General features: G+C 57.4%; 1 protein-coding gene across 2 annotated transcripts in view; it reads left to right on the forward strand.

The window, feature by feature from the left end:
• GRM4 (glutamate metabotropic receptor 4) overlaps positions 1-15,162 on the forward strand; it is a 35,102-nt gene extending 19,940 nt beyond the window's left edge. For both annotated transcript variants that reach the window (XM_008644711.2, XM_017727214.1), the window contains 7 exons: positions 1,743-1,897; positions 2,321-2,461; positions 5,779-5,979; positions 6,749-6,885; positions 7,335-8,270; positions 12,844-13,075; positions 14,321-15,162. In XM_008644711.2, the coding sequence (XP_008642933.1) occupies positions 1,743-1,897; positions 2,321-2,461; positions 5,779-5,979; positions 6,749-6,885; positions 7,335-8,270; positions 12,844-13,075; positions 14,321-14,370 (1,852 nt within the window). In that variant the 3' untranslated portion in view covers positions 14,371-15,162. The remainder of the gene's footprint in view (positions 1-1,742; positions 1,898-2,320; positions 2,462-5,778; positions 5,980-6,748; positions 6,886-7,334; positions 8,271-12,843; positions 13,076-14,320) is intronic.
• Positions 15,163-15,204: the final 42 nt, after the last annotated feature.

A 15,204-nucleotide genomic window follows, 5' to 3' on the forward strand; every position in this document is an offset into this window, starting at 1 on the left:
CAGCCACACAGAGCTCAACAGAGGGAAAACCCACTTTCCATTGGTTTCGGAAGCCCTGGATATCACGACCCGCTGCTTCACACCACGCAGGCGCTGCTCAGAGCTGGCCAAGGCAGGACCCAGGTGCTGCTTCTGCTCTGCTGTGCAGCCCCAGCCTCAGCGTGGCAGAGGAACAGATCTAGGGGACATTTCAGGGACCTTTTGGGGACCTCCCCAGCACTCTGTGCCCAGCAGGGCTGGGGACGTGGCCACACTTGAGGGTGATGAGCTGCTCTGCAGGCAAAGCAGTGGCTGCGGCTCCGTTGTTTATGGAGCAGAATGATTCACATGGAGCTACCCCTGATTTCCTAAGTGTCTAATTTATTAATCAGCAAACATTATGTAAATGTGGGTAAACTGCAAGTTTAAATCAGTTTACATCAGATGTGCAAAGTCTCCCAGTTTCTTTTTTCCTTCCTTAATAGAAATGTCTGTGGAGCTGACATCAGGCGGGGGTGAGAGGGAAAAGGGATTTGCCTTGCAGGATAAATGGCAGGTTTCGTTATCAGGGCTCTGGAAACATTTACCCATCCAAATGGGATTGCAGCTCTGGGCAGTGGGGTTCTGCAGCATCTGGCTTTAGCTCTCCATGATCCCCACCCTTGTGCCAGCCTGGATTGTGGAGCCTGGAAGATGGGAAGGACAGACTGGGAAGGTTGTAGCTGGAATTCTTGCCTGGCTCAGGGTGGATTTAAATCACTGATTCCACAGGAAGGTCCTGGGGTTGCCCTGGGGAGATCCTGCCCCACACAGGGACCAGGGGCAGCTGGAGGTGCTGCTCGTCACAGAGTGGGACCCGGGCTGTGACTGTCCTAGGGAGGGACGTGCCCGGAGCCCAGGGCAGCCCAGGATGAGCATGGAGCAGCCTGCACGGCTCCCACTGCACACCTGCCTCTTCCCATCTCGTCTGCACTCTCTGCTGGATTTCTATGGGTTTTTTTTCCCTTATTACGCGTTTCAAACACCATCTGGACTTGAAATGATCAGCTCCGACGCGGGGGGTGAGTCACAACCTGCCTCCGCTCGGCACGGGGAGACGGAGCTGCCCTGGGCCCCGCTTCCACATGGCTGGGGACCCACAGGAGCCCCCGAGGGGACACTGAGCCCTGGGAGACAGAGCCCGGAGGGTCAGATCCGGGAATGCTCTGTTCCCATCCTCCCACTGAGTTTCTGACCTGGCTGGCGCTGGGGGAGCGCGCAGGCGTGTCAGTGTCTGGCACCACGAGGGATGCTCAGCAGGACCGATGGCATCTCCGCTCCCAGCCGCTGCTCAGCTGCCCAGTTGAGCCCAGCAGAGCCCAGTTTAGCTCCATGCTGGGCGCTGGCAGCACTGGCTGCTCCTCTGCTGGGGCTGGCCATGCTGGGAGCACGTGCTCTCCACGCTGCTGCTTTCCCTGCCTGCTGCGGCATAACCTGATTCTTTTTTCCTTTCTTAATGTTGGGTAATTAAGGGGAAATTCAATTACCAGTCAGCAAATATGCAAATGAAGTGGGAGAAGCAGCCTGCGTGCCTGGGCTGGGAGGACAGAGGGTGCGGGAGCTGGGTGGCACCTCTGGATTTTGTGTGTCCATATACACCAGGCTGTGCCTGGTCCCAAACTTGTGCCTGGAGCAGGAGATGCCACCGGCACTGTGCCAGCATCCCCACTTCCCTGGGCCAGACACGGAGTTGGTGGCTCAGCTCTTGCTGCTTCTCTCCACAGAAGGGTGCTGGAGGCAGCCAAGAGAGCGAACCAGACAGGGCACTTCATCTGGATGGGCTCGGACAGCTGGGGCTCCAAAATTGCTCCGGTCCTGCACCTGGAGGAGGTGGCCGAGGGCTCTGTCACCATCTTGCCCAAGCGGGTCTCAGTCAGAGGTATGGGCTGTGCTTCGTGGGTCCCCTCAGCTCTCCCTCCTTAACTGCAGGTTTTGGCTGTGAAACCATCGTGGAACCACAGAATGGTTTGGGTTGGAAGGGTTTTGAAGGGTTTCCTGATTTGCCCACCAGTCACCTCCTTATTTTCCCCATGCCATGTTTTCCCTACTCTCCCTTTGTCACCACTGTACCTGGAGAGGCATTTCCTGTTGCCCTCAAAGTCCCAGGAAGTCTCTGCTTTGCAGAGGATCTTCCCTGAGTGGATTTTCCACTCGCAGCTCTGCCCAAGTGGCACTTTGGACCCAATCCCACCACACTGATGTGTCCCCATCACTCCCAGACCTCCCTTCCCCTCTGCCTGGGGAGTTTGGGAATGTGTGATGCATCTGATTTATCCCCTCCATCCACTTTCTGCCCGGGCAGGTTTCGACCGCTACTTCTCCAGCAGGACCCTGGACAACAACCGCCGGAACATCTGGTTTGCTGAGTTCTGGGAGGAGAATTTCCACTGCAAGCTGAGCCGGCACGCACTCAGGAAGGGCAGCAGCATCAAGAAATGCACCAGTAAGAGCTGGGGGGCTGCTGTGGGAGGGTGGGAGCTCATGGTGGGGTGTGGTTCTGGTTGTGAGCGTGGGGTTTTTGCCTGGTGGGAATCCTGTCAGAGCTCAATTCCTGGCTCCCGACTCCTTCCTCAAGTCCCACTGTGCATTTTGAGTCATTTCCAGCCAAAAGAGGCTTTAGGGACGAGTGCAGTAAACAAGGCAGCCGGGGATCTGTCTTGCTGACAGCGCTGCTGTCAGGTGATGGTTGGAGGCTCGGGGAGGTGACATGTTTACTGAGAGATGGGAGAGATTTACTGCCTGCCTGGCACCGGCTGAAGACAGATAAGGGCGCCGTGGCTCACGGGCTGCGACGTGGCAGGACTTGGGGACATTGGCGCGTCCCTTCATCCCCTTGGGAGGGATGTCTTTTGAAGCCAACGTGTGCCGTCAGGCAGAGGGACCTGGCTGTGCCTGGGAAGTTGGATGGTGAAGGTTTTGTTTTTCCCCTGCTTTCGCCACTGAGGATGAGCGGGATGGTGCTTCCACATCCTCGACCTTGCAGGCATTCCCCAAAGGTTCAGCTGGTGATCTGGGTGGGTGTGAGCTGGGCAAGTAGCAAGGGCACGCCAGGAAACTGGCCCATGGCCATGGCCTTGGGTAGCCAAGAGCTCCTCATCCTTCCCGAGAGCCTCACAGAGCCCTCGACACCAGGAGATGCATGAGCAGGTCCTGTGAGCGCTGATCTCCTCATCTCCACCATGACGTAGCTTTTAAACAGGTGATATTTCAGGGCCAAGGTGTCAGTGGAAGCAGCTGAAACTACGACGTGGCAAATGTCTGAGGAGCTGTCTTTAAATCATCGGAATTTGGCAGCAAATAAACCATCTCCCGAGTGATTGCTTGGCAGATAGAGCAGGGAACTAACACCTGGTGAAGCAAATCACCTGCCCCTGCAGATCCACGAGCTCCTGCCTTGCAGGGCTGATGCAAATGCCCAGCTTGGGGCTGTTTTCCTCAGGTTTGGGTAGAACCCAACATGCCCAAGAAATGCCGGCTTGGCTTGTTTATTCCACCCCAAAAACCAAAGCGAAGGATCCCACCCTGACCCGGACAGCTCCTGGCTCCCGTTCCTGGATGGGAGGGCTGGGAGGAACGCGAGGGCTGAGCTGATGGAACTCCTGGTGGCAGCTGCTTGTGTTACCCCTGGGAGCAGCCCTAGCACCCACCAGCTGTTTGCCACGAGCATCCCATGTGAAGGGACTGTCTCTGCTCCCAGATGGGCTCACCCAGCCCAAAAACATGGCCAAAACATGCCACCAGCACCCACAAGATTTGGAGATTCTCCATCCCCAGCTCCCCACAGATGTGCTGAGAGAGATTTTGATTAACTCCTGCCAGAAGCCGGGCCTGGTGGTGTGCTGGGAATTGATGCTGATCCCGTCTCACCTGCCGCCGGGGAAGAGCTGCGTCCCTCCTCCGAGGGGGCCGCTGAGCCTCGTCACGCTCTTGAAAATTAATTACCAGCCCTGTAGAACGATGCACGACCCTGCTATTATAATCAGCAGGTCACCTCCCTTCCCTGGCCCTCATCTATTGGAGCTTGGCAGAGATTTATTGTCTCCAGGTTGGGAACAAGCCTCAGCTGTCTGCTCCACATTGCCCCTCTGTGCACCGGCCTAATTCCCGTCTGGAAAAAAGCAGCTGGGGCCTGGGGCAAGGTGCTGACAGACAGAGGGACAGCCCCCAGGGATGTCTCCTTATCTGCGCTGCTCAGCCTTGGCACAGGGATGAAAATCCAGTCCCCACAGCCTGTGCCATTGCGGCGGGTTGGATTTTGGGATGCGTGCAGGATTGAGGTGGCTGCTGGGAAGCTGAGGAGCTGTGAGGGACCAGCCCTGGGTCCCATGTGTCCCCTGGGCAGGACAGTGCTGTGGATGGTGGCAGGGCTGTGACATCCCCATGGGCTCAGCTCCCCTGGACAGTCTATTACAGCTCCTCTTTTAATGGGTAATTATCTTGACAAGACAGAGTGGCCTGTCTGCGCCTTCGGACATGAATATGGGGAAGGGCCTGAAGTTGAGGGAGAAGATTAATGGCTCCTGTCAATAATGTGGAAGGAGGGATCACCTGCCGGGCTTTGCATGAGTAATCTCCACATTCCAAAAGCGTTTTTATAACTTTGAAGGATGGGCTATGAATTCACCTCCCCGATATCATCTTTTCCTGTCGGTCAGTTTGTTATCAGTTCGCTTTAGTGTCATGTCAGTGGCACAGGTGCCGGCACAGGGACCTCCAGCGTGGCTCATGGGGCCATCCCCTCTCACTGGGGCTTCATCTCACTCTCCCACAGCAGGGAAGGAAGGGATCAGCATCTGGTGCTGGTCCTTGGTCTCCTGCTGTCCCTGTGAATCCCATCTCACATCAGGGCGCGTCCCTGCGTGGTGGAGCCGGAGTTAGTTTTGGGCACCCTGGCGTGGCTTTCTAGGATGTGCCGCCTCTCCAGAGGAGGGAGGTGGTGCCCTCGGCTCCCTGACAAATCCTCCTTCCTGTTGGTGGCCTGGCAGGATGCCCGGCCATGCCTCGGGGGTGGGGATGGAGGGGCAGAGGCCGGGGCTCTCCGTAGCAGTAGTGCCCCTTGGGAGACGCTCTCTTAGCCATAATTAACAGTGTGCTGCGTTAATCGGTGTCTTCTGCTAAGTCATTAACATGTTTCTGATCCCATTAAGATGGGGTTATGATGGGGGGAAGGCAGCTGTCACTGGTAATTGCCAGATCCTTGCAGGATCCTGCTAGCCGGGGAGGCTGTGGGGTCAGCGAGGCAGGAGGGCGGCAGGAGGCGATGAGGGGAGCGGGGTGACAGGAGGCTTTGGGAGGGAGATGGGGGATAGGCAGCCAGTGATGGATGCTGCCTGGGCGGTCCTTGATGCCACTGGTAGAGCCTGAGCTGGTGGAAACTCCTGGGAGATGAAGGAGGGCTGCAGCACACAGGGGGGAGGGTGGGACGTTGGTCACAGCCCAGTCCGTGTCCTGCCGGGGGACCTGGGAGTTCGGGATGTCCCATGGCGCTGGGACATGACATCCCGAGGGCTCTTGGAAACACAGCAGGGTGCCAGCACCCACATTTTCAGAACCATGTGACAGGGAGTTTGCTTGGGTATTCCCCAGGGAATGTTCCTTGACTGCATGTGCCCTGGGTGTGCAGGTTTGGGAATGAGGTTGGAATTTCCAGCTGCTCCAGTCCAGGGTGAGCTCGTTTGCGAGGATTTGGGTGCAGCAGACACATCCTGGGGGGCATGGCTGGGGCACAGGAGATGGAGCCCCCTTCCCCTGTCCCCGCAGACCGGGAGCGGATCGGCCAGGACTCCTCGTACGAGCAGGAGGGGAAGGTGCAGTTTGTCATCGACGCCGTCTACGCCATGGGACACGCCCTGCACAACATGCACAAGAACCTGTGCCCCGGCAAGGTGGGGCTGTGCCCCCGCATGGACCCGGTGGACGGCGTGGAGCTGCTCAAGTACATCCGCAACGTCAACTTCTCAGGTGTGCCATCCCCCCGCGGCGCTGGCAGGAGCGGCCCTGGGCGTCTCTGGTTGTCCCCCATTGCTCTGGTTGTCCCCAGTGTGGGTCACGGAGCAGCACCCATGGTTTATCTGTGGTACAATTTGGCAGCTGCTGCACTGCAAGTGCAGCATGGAGAGAGGGCAGCAGATCAGCAGGTGAGGAAGGTCTGAGCTTCCACATCTCCTGGGAGCCTTTGGAGTGTAATCCGGCAGCAATGCTGCCCTCAGCCTGCCCTCACCTGCTGCCCTGCCTTCACCTGCTGCCCTGCCCTCACCCTGCCATCCTGCCCTCACCCTGCCATCCTGCCCTCACCTGCTGCCCTGCCCAGGCTCTCCCCCTGCCAGCTCCTCCCTCCCAGCTGGCAGAGGTCCCACTGCCTCCTGCTGCTCTGCCCTTGTCTGTCTCAGATCTCCTCTGGAAGCACATCTTTTCCTCTGCTCTGTCTCCTTAATAAACATTTTCTGTCTGGCCCCCTTATTATTTCTATTTATCTCCACCCTCTGATCTCCTCCACAGTGCCTCTTTTATTTATTTCCCCCCTCTTGCTTGATTCTTCTCTTCCTTCCTTTCATTAGTGTTTATCTGCAGAGTTCACTTGATTTAAGTTTTAAAGCTCCTTTTCCCCCTTTCTTAAAAGAAGCAGCAAGGGGGGAGCATCAAACCAGAGCCCCCTTGGACCCCATCAGCAGGGTGGGGGAGCTGTGGGTGCTGTGGGTGCTGTGGGTGCCAAGCTTCCCCTTTCCCGCAGGCATTGCTGGGACTCCTGTGACATTCAATGAGAATGGAGATGCTCCAGGGCGTTATGACATCTACCAGTACCAGATCAGGAACTCCACCCCTGAGTACAAAGTCATCGGGCAGTGGACAGACCACCTGCACCTCAAGGTAAGGCTGTGGTCCAAGGGGAAGGTCCTGCAGGTTTCTCTTCTCACCACGTAGAGTCTGGGAGCCCCTGGCTGCAAAGCCAGGCAGCCAAAGGTGGTGGGGGCAGAGGGGAAGGTGTCCCCAGGTACACACTTGTGCTTCGACATGTGTGACCACACCCCAGGGATCCGGGTATGGGACAGGAAAGAGGAGCCAGACCGCAGCAGATGGGGTTTCCTCAGGGAAGGAGGGGCTTCATTTTGGGTTCCTGGTGTTGAATTTTCCCAAAAGGCCAATGGAGAGCTTCACCACCTCCTTGCCCCCATGCCAGGTTGGGCTGGGAGCCTTTGTGGGATGTGCTGATGGGTTGAGGGTCCAGATCCGGGCAGGGCAGGGCATCCCCTGTTCCCAGGCGTGCCCGGCAGGTGCCCAGTGTGCCCTCAGCAGGGCTGGTGCTGTCTCCCCCGCAGGTGGAGAATATGCTGTGGCCGGGGGGCGGGAGCCAGCAGCCCAGCTCCATCTGCAGCCTGCCCTGCAAGCCGGGCGAGAGGAAGAAGCTGGTGAAGGGCATCCCCTGCTGCTGGCACTGCGAGCGCTGCGACGGCTACCAGTACCAGCTGGACGAGTTCCACTGCAAGCGCTGCCACTTCAACGAGCGGCCCAACGAGAACCACACCAGCTGCACGCCCATCCCCATCATCAAGCTGGAGTGGAGCTCGCCCTGGGCTGTGGTGCCCGTGTTCATTGCCATCGTGGGCATCATCGCCACCCTGTTCGTGGTGATCACCTTCGTGCGCTACAACGACACACCCATCGTCAAGGCGTCGGGGCGGGAGCTCAGCTACGTCCTGCTCACGGGCATCTTCCTCTGCTACGCCACCACCTTCCTGATGATCGCCGAGCCCGACCTGAGCACCTGCTCCCTGCGGCGCATCTTCCTGGGGCTGGGCATGAGCATCAGCTACGCCGCGCTGCTCACCAAGACCAACCGCATCTACCGCATCTTCGAGCAGGGCAAGAAGTCGGTGAGCGCCCCGCGCTTCATCAGCCCCGCGTCACAGCTGGTCATCACCTTCAGCCTCATCTCGCTGCAGCTCGTTGGCGTCTGCATCTGGTTCATCGTGGACCCGTCCCACTCTGTCATTGACTACGAGGACCAGCGGACTACAAACCCCCACTTTGCCCGGGGCATCCTCAAATGTGACATTTCGGACCTGTCCCTCATCTGTTTGCTCGGGTACAGCATGCTCCTCATGGTCACCTGCACTGTGTACGCCATTAAGACCCGCGGGGTCCCGGAGACCTTTAATGAAGCCAAACCCATCGGGTTCACCATGTACACGACTTGCATTGTGTGGTTAGCCTTCATCCCGATATTTTTTGGGACGTCGCAGTCGGCGGAAAAGGTAAGGGAGGAGGGGAGAGGCCTGGCTGGTGTCCGGTGTGCAGAGCTGGCAGAGGCTGTGGTGTCTTGAGCAAGAGGAGTCCTTCCCTGCAGCCTGGCCAGCTTGGGAACTGGGGTGGGAAGTTTCTCGTGCTCTGTTGGCCCTGCTGCCCCTCGCGGATGGGGGCAGTGAGCAGCACAGGCTGCTGCTGGGAGGGCTGAGGGAGGGTGAACCCCCAGGGCAGGTCCCCGGTGTCATGAGCACAATTTCTACACAGAAAGGGACCCAGTGCTGCCCAGCCGGCTCCTGTTCCCAGTGCAGAGTTCCCATGGGACCAAGGCCAGCCTGGATGAGGCTCTGTGCTCAAGTGCGAGGGATTAAGAACAAAGAATAAAAATCTCATGAATGAGACCCAAATCCCTCTGCCTGCCAGCCAAAACAGGAATCATCACGTTTCTGTCAAACGCAAACAGCTCCCGCCTGCCAGCCCAGCGCTGCTCTGATGAACAAACCTTGGAGCTGCTGTTCCTTGGAAATCCCCGGGGTGTCCCAGGGCCCGGATCCCTCTCTGGACCCCGCGGGTGTGTCCCCACGCTGCTGACACCGTGGCTTTAGGACACACCTGTTGCAAAGGTTTGCTGAGGGAGCTTTTGCTGTGGACACCTGAGTTTGTTGTGTCCTGGAGAGTCTCTTGTCAGAGCATCCATCCCTCGAAGAGGCCGAGTCCACCCAGCCACCTCTGACCTTGGCCCAGCCAAAAAGTCCCACCAGGCCTTCGCTGGCTGCAAGTGTGAAGGAGAATTAAAGGAAATAAATGGAGCCTTTTGCAGCATTTCCATTTTGATGAGATGGCAGGGGAGATACTAACAAGAAAGCAGATTTTTTAAGAAATTATTGCAAAACAAAAGCTCCCTGAAAGCCTCCTTAATGTGCTTGGCATACTGTGGGTAATAAAGATGGAAATGATAATGATTGTAGATTATGCGCAAGGTTGCTCACCTCTTCACTGCAGCTTGTCACGGGATAATTTAAGGCTGCTGAACGCTGCCTGTCAGGCAGCAGCTCCACAATAGGCTGTGCCTCTCGTTGGGGGTTGTGATGCACAGGCCTGCTCTGTTATTAGGCTGCTAACAAGCTGATTAGAGGCGGAAAAAGTGATGTTCCAAACTCCCCTCGGACATGGAGCTCTGTCTCACAGCCCGGCCCTGCCTCAAGCCTGCTGAGCCAACCGTGGCGGGGCTTTGGGATTGCAGCTTGGAGTTCTGCTGGGCCGGTGTGGGAATGGGCTTTGAGTGTCCCTGGGCCATGTGAGTGGACTCTGAGTGTCCCTGGGCCATGGAGTGGACTCTGAGTGTCCCCAGGCTGTGTCCAAGGGGTGATGGATGCACTCAGAGGAGGCTGAAGGGAACGGGTGCTCAGGGCTGCCGTGCTGCTGCTTTAGCTCCTGGTTTGTAGTCCTGGGGTGGAAAAGGTCAAAAAGGAGTCCTGGCAGAGAGGGTCTGGCTCTGAGCGTGTCCTTGGGGGGACAACTGGGGGCACTGGCACTGGCATCACCCACGTGGTGCCTGGTGGGGCACCCCCAGCTCACCGTGCGGGGGGATCCCATCACCTTCACCCCATCGCTGCTGGGACTGAGGGCCCGTTGGGCTCCGTGGAGCATCTGCACACTTGGGAAAAGAAAATCCAGGAGCATTGTCTGGGCTGTTCTCCCATGGCTGGAGCCCCAAGGATGCCACGGGGCAGACCCGCACCCCTGGACCCCTGGCACCTCTGCCCCGACCCCACCTGGGGCTGCAGGGTTGCAGCCAAGGCTGCCTCATGGTCTGGAGGAGTTGGATGATGATCCCTGTTTTTACTTTAATTTGCTTTGCCTCGTGCCCAGAACTTTACATGGAGGTGGCATATTATTGTAACAAGTCCCCCAAGCCTTTTCTGGAAAGAACCTCTTATCCCTGCCGATCCCGGCGGATTACAGAAATAGCAAAAACAGAGGATCTAAAGAAAGAGACAATTTCCTGTGCTGATAAGGCAGCAGCGGAACAGTGGAGTCATTGTCTGCTTCCCTGTTTATCACACTCGCTTTCAGCCAAGGAAAAGAGGGAGAGGGAAGGAGTGACAGGGACTGTCCAGTGGTGTTCGGTGAGCTGGAGGAGGGCTGAGCAGGTTTGTCCTTTCCCAGCACCCACCATGATGCAAAAACCCCTTGTAGCAGCGCCAGGAGTGGATTTAGAGTGGGGGCAGCTTCCAATTAATGCCGAGATTTGCTGTGGGGCAGGCACAAGCCTTGGCTGTGCCTCAAGCCTGAGCTGCTCCCCGGGCAGGATGGGCTCACCCAGCCCTGGGCAAGGCTGAGCCCAACGCTGGCTTTGGGGGCCTGTGTGGGGTCATTTTGGGTTACTGCTGTCCCTCAGCGTCATTGCCCTGAGCCAGGTCTGGCTGTGCTCTTTGATCCAGCCCACGAGGCAGCGGGAGCTGGAAGTTCCTCAATAAGCACAGCTCACACCTCCCGAGGCTCCAGAGGAATCTCCAGTGTCGTTAGTGGAGGGGCCAAGCGGGGTGCTGGGCTGGAAGCCAATTAAGAGAGTAGGAAGTGAAACTGTGAGAAATGGTCATTCTTTGCAGTGGCAAAAGGTTAACTGAGCAGACTCTGCACGCCTGTGTGGAGGCTCCAGGCTTAAAATATTCCTGTCTGAGCTGGCGAGGGGTTTGCTGCAGCGAGACACGGCTGCGGAGGCTGGAGTGGGCAGGAGAACGGTTCCTGGCAAATGCAGCATCAGGGGGAAGGTCGCCACAGCGGCCCTGTGAGACCCCAAAAGTGCTGCAGGAGGTAGAGAGTGGGGTGGGGAGCTGGGGCTGGTGGCAGCGGGGTCTCAGCACAAGGGAGTCCCTGGCAGCACTGGGAGAACCAGCCCAGGAGTGAGGGGGGAGCGTGCACAGAGACGTCTGAGCTCAGCTCAGCTCAGCTCAGCTCAGCTCAGCTCAGCTCAGCTGCTCCCTCCCTCCTTGCTGAAACGCCTCCGAGCCCCAAGGCACGGGGAGGGGGAGCCACTGCCGAGGCACAAAATATGGAAATGGCTGGCTTGGCAAGTGAGGCTCCTTGGGAGGGCAGGGAGCCAGGGACATGAGGGGTGCTGAGCTCAGCCGTGCCCCACCGGGGTCACTCTGTGCTGGGCACAGTTGTGCTGGTTCCCAGGCAGGGCTTGGGGGGTGCCTGGAGTTGGGGTCCCAATGTTTCCTTCATTCCTGGCCGGTCCAGGACAGCCGTGGTAGAGGCTGGAGAGTTGGAGTGGCAAAAAAGAAAAAAGGAAGAAATAAAAAAGCACACATATTCTGGCACAGAGATGTGTTTTGACTTCGCTTGATGAAATGACATTTTTATTTCCAAAAACTGCTTAGAGAGAGAAGGTGGAACAAACAAACTGGCGCGTGTGACAGCAGGAGGTTTTATTCTGGGGACAAACCAAAGTTTTTCAGTTGACTCAGAGCAAGCTCGGTGGCATTTTCCCTTCGGGGCTGAGTCGGAGCGCTCTGGGCCAGGTGCTGGTTGGCTTTGCAGGATCACAGGTGGGACCTGCGGGTCCTGGGGGGGTCCTGGAGCAGCTGTGTCCCACCAGCTCTCAGTCTTGGGATGAGCTGCCTCCCAGGGAGCCGTGCAGAGCCTCTGCCTCAGCGTGTGCCCTGCATCGCCTTTTCACTTCAGAAACCCTCAGGTGAAGCCTCCAGGGACGTGGGGACCCCGAGCTTCCCCGGCTCCTCAGGGTCCTGCCTCCTCACAGGGCGTTAAATCCCACCTGTGAAACACCTGCAGGGGAATTGCTGGACATTGAGTCACCGGTGAAGTTCAGGAAATGCTTTAAGGCTCCTTGCAAAGCCTTGTCAGTGACCTGCAAAGCAGGAGTGTGCAAAGGCACCTGGAGACCCAGAGCCCCCTCCCTGCCCAGCCCCAGAGCCCCAGCACATGGACAGCCTGCTGGAGAAGGGGATGCTGCAGAGGAAGGAACCAGATGCTGGCAGAGCAGGGATGCCCACAGAGCAGGGACTTGCCCTCCCGGCCTTCCTGAGAGGTGGGACACACAGAGGGAGGGGGTCCCTGCCTGCAGTTGCCACCTGCTTCAGATGCCCTGGCTTGAGAAGAGCCTGCCAACTGCTCTCCATAGGAAAATGGATTATTCTACAGTCAGATTAATGGGCTTTCATTTTGCAAAACATCTGTCACTGTTAGTCCTGGACAGTGAGCGTGAAATTAGTTTTGACTGCAAAAAGGCAGCGTCGGTGTGTAATATGTGACTTACATGACAAGAGCCCAGGAGTCAGATGGGGAATGGGAATTACCTGTTGAAGGGAGAAGGGGAGTGGGGTGTGCCCTGGGATTGGGTGTCCTTGCTGTGCCCAGCACCAGCCTTGCAGCTCCCACCCTGAGGCTGGTGGAGCGTCAAACCTCACGTTTAACAGCCAGCACTGCCGACATTCCAGCCCTGCCTCCCCACTCCATTCACTTAACCCCAGCTTCCCCTCCTTTCCCTGTTTCCTCCTTTCCCTTCTGGATCCCGTAGCGGCTTGGGGGGATCTCAGCTGGTGGCCTTGTGTCTTGCAGATGTACATCCAGACCACGACGAGTCTGAGTGCCTCGGTGTCCCTGGGCATGCTCTACATGCCCAAGGTGTACATCATCCTCTTCCACCCGGAGCAGAACGTCCCCAAGCGCAAGCGGAGCCTCAAGGCGGTGGTGACAGCGGCCACCATGTCCAACAAGTTCTCTCAGAAGGGAGGGTTCCGCCCCAATGGAGAGGCCAAGTCGGAGCTCTGCGAAAACCTGGAAACGCAAGGTGAGGTGGCTCCCGCAGGAGCTCGCAGTGGGGTCCCCTGAGGATCGTAAATGCCGGAAACGGGGAGAGCTGAGCTCCATCTGCACATCCCTGACTCCAGAGTGTCCCACGGGGCTGGGGGAGCTCGGAGTGAGCAGGGCTGGCAGCTCCCGTTGTGCCTAGGCAGGGAACGGGCATGGCAGCAGCGCCGGGGGCGGGAGGCGCAGGGGGACGTCAGCGCAGCACCGAGGGGACATTTTTCACTCTGTCACTGCCGGGTCACGTATCCTTAAATAAACAACAGAATAAATAATTCACAGGGCTTTGATACGGGCAGATCAGCTACGAAAACATCGCAGCTAACAAATAGCTCTGTCAGCTCCAATTCCTTCTGCTCTATCTAATTGTTATCTGGGAACACCAGTTGGAAACCTGCAGCAAGGGCTCCGTGGGGACACGTTTGTGCTGCTCAGGGTGTCCCAAGCTGTGCCATCTGTGCCAGCACTTGCCTGTGCCCTTGGCCGAAGGGTGTCCCTGTGCCTGCTGACCCTGTGGTGCCTGGGGACCTCGTGGGGGTCTCAGCAGAGCATTGTCCCCACCGAGGGCAGCGGCACAGCTCTGCAGGGAGTGGGAGGGTTCATGGCTCTGTGGCTTTGGCTGTGCCCCCCCAGTGCCACTCTGGGACGTGTGGTGGCTTTGGAGCCATCGCTGCCTCCTCTCCTGGTGTGTCGGAGGGCTGGGGAAGCTGGGGGATGGCAGCAGGGTTGTGTCCCTGTGGCACCCCCTGGATGAGGGGGCAGCCAGGCTGGTTAGTTTTGTGCCCTGCTGCTCCCCTCCCAGCTGCCGTGGAGAGGTGGCCAGGGGTGTGGGACGCCCAGCTGGGACCCCAAATCATGCTCTGGGAGGGCTGGCTGGGACAAGCTGAGCTTTGGGAAAGGGCAGCACCCGTGGGCCTGTCTGTGGGAGGTTGCTGAGGGAAGCGGGTGGGAGGCTGAGACCCCATTCCCATCCCGGGGTCTCATGGCATGTCCTGGGGGCTCTCTTTGGGATGAACCATCCTTAGAGAGCCCCCACAGCTGCTGTGGGGCTCAGCCCCTCTGCCACAGCTCAGGGAGGGATCCCATGTGCCAGCGCTGTCCAGATCCACGAGCAAACCCTGTCACATCCCTGCTGGCACCTCCTGGGCAGGTCAGGGGGGTGGGACAGGAGCCGGGGGGGAAGGTGGCCTCTGCTGATGATCCACGTGAGCTCTGTGTCTCCTTCCAGCACTGGCCACCAAGCAGACCTACGTCAGCTACAGCAACCACGCCATTTAGCTCCAGGAGCAGAGGGACCGGGAGGGAGCCGAGCTCCTCGCAGGGACAGCGGCACAAGACAGGGAGGTGGCAGCCGGGGGATGCGCTCCTGCAGGGGCTACTGGGCAGATCTCCCGGGGGAAAAACGCCATCAACAGCAGCAAAAAATCCATAAAGAAACAGTAAAACTCTTCCAGCGCCCACGGTGGCGATGCATGGCTCCCACAGAGGGACAGCGGAGCGCGGGGACGGAGCACGGGCAAGAGGGGACGGACTTCAGCAAGTCTTTGGGGTTTTTTTTTCCTGTATTTTGGCAAAGAAAAAAAAAAAAAAATAAGAGCCCCAACGTTTTCCCTTTTCTGGAATTTGTGAGATTGTTTGTGGTTGTGCAGAACCTTCTGTTTTCTCTTTTTACTTTTTTTAATCCTCCGTTTTCTTCCGTTCCTGTCTTCCTCCGTCCCTCTTCACTCTCTACCCCATATCCTACCAAATTCTATATGTTGCAAAAAGGAAAAAGAAATAAAAATACTTAAAATTTACATTAAAAAAACCACAAACCAGACAGCAAAATAAAATAAAATAAAACCTAGACTGTGTTCAAAGTGCTGATTTCTATAGGTGGTTCCTTAATGTATGTGATGACCATTTGGATTGAAATATGTCTGCTTTATGTACTGACCAGTCAAAAAACAAAAACACACAAAAAAACAAAGTTCAGTGCCTGGATGTTTATGAATTATTCGATGACTGTGTAGAGCATGATCATTTTTATACGAGGAGATTTCTCATTAAAGACCCTGGTTTTGCACTCGGCGTTTGCTGTCTCTTGGTGGCTTGGATTCAGGAGGGGGAAAG

This window comes from Corvus brachyrhynchos, unplaced genomic scaffold (genome assembly GCF_000691975.1).
Source record: "Corvus brachyrhynchos isolate BGI_N302 unplaced genomic scaffold, ASM69197v1 scaffold72, whole genome shotgun sequence".
NCBI lineage: Eukaryota > Metazoa > Chordata > Aves > Passeriformes > Corvidae > Corvus > Corvus brachyrhynchos.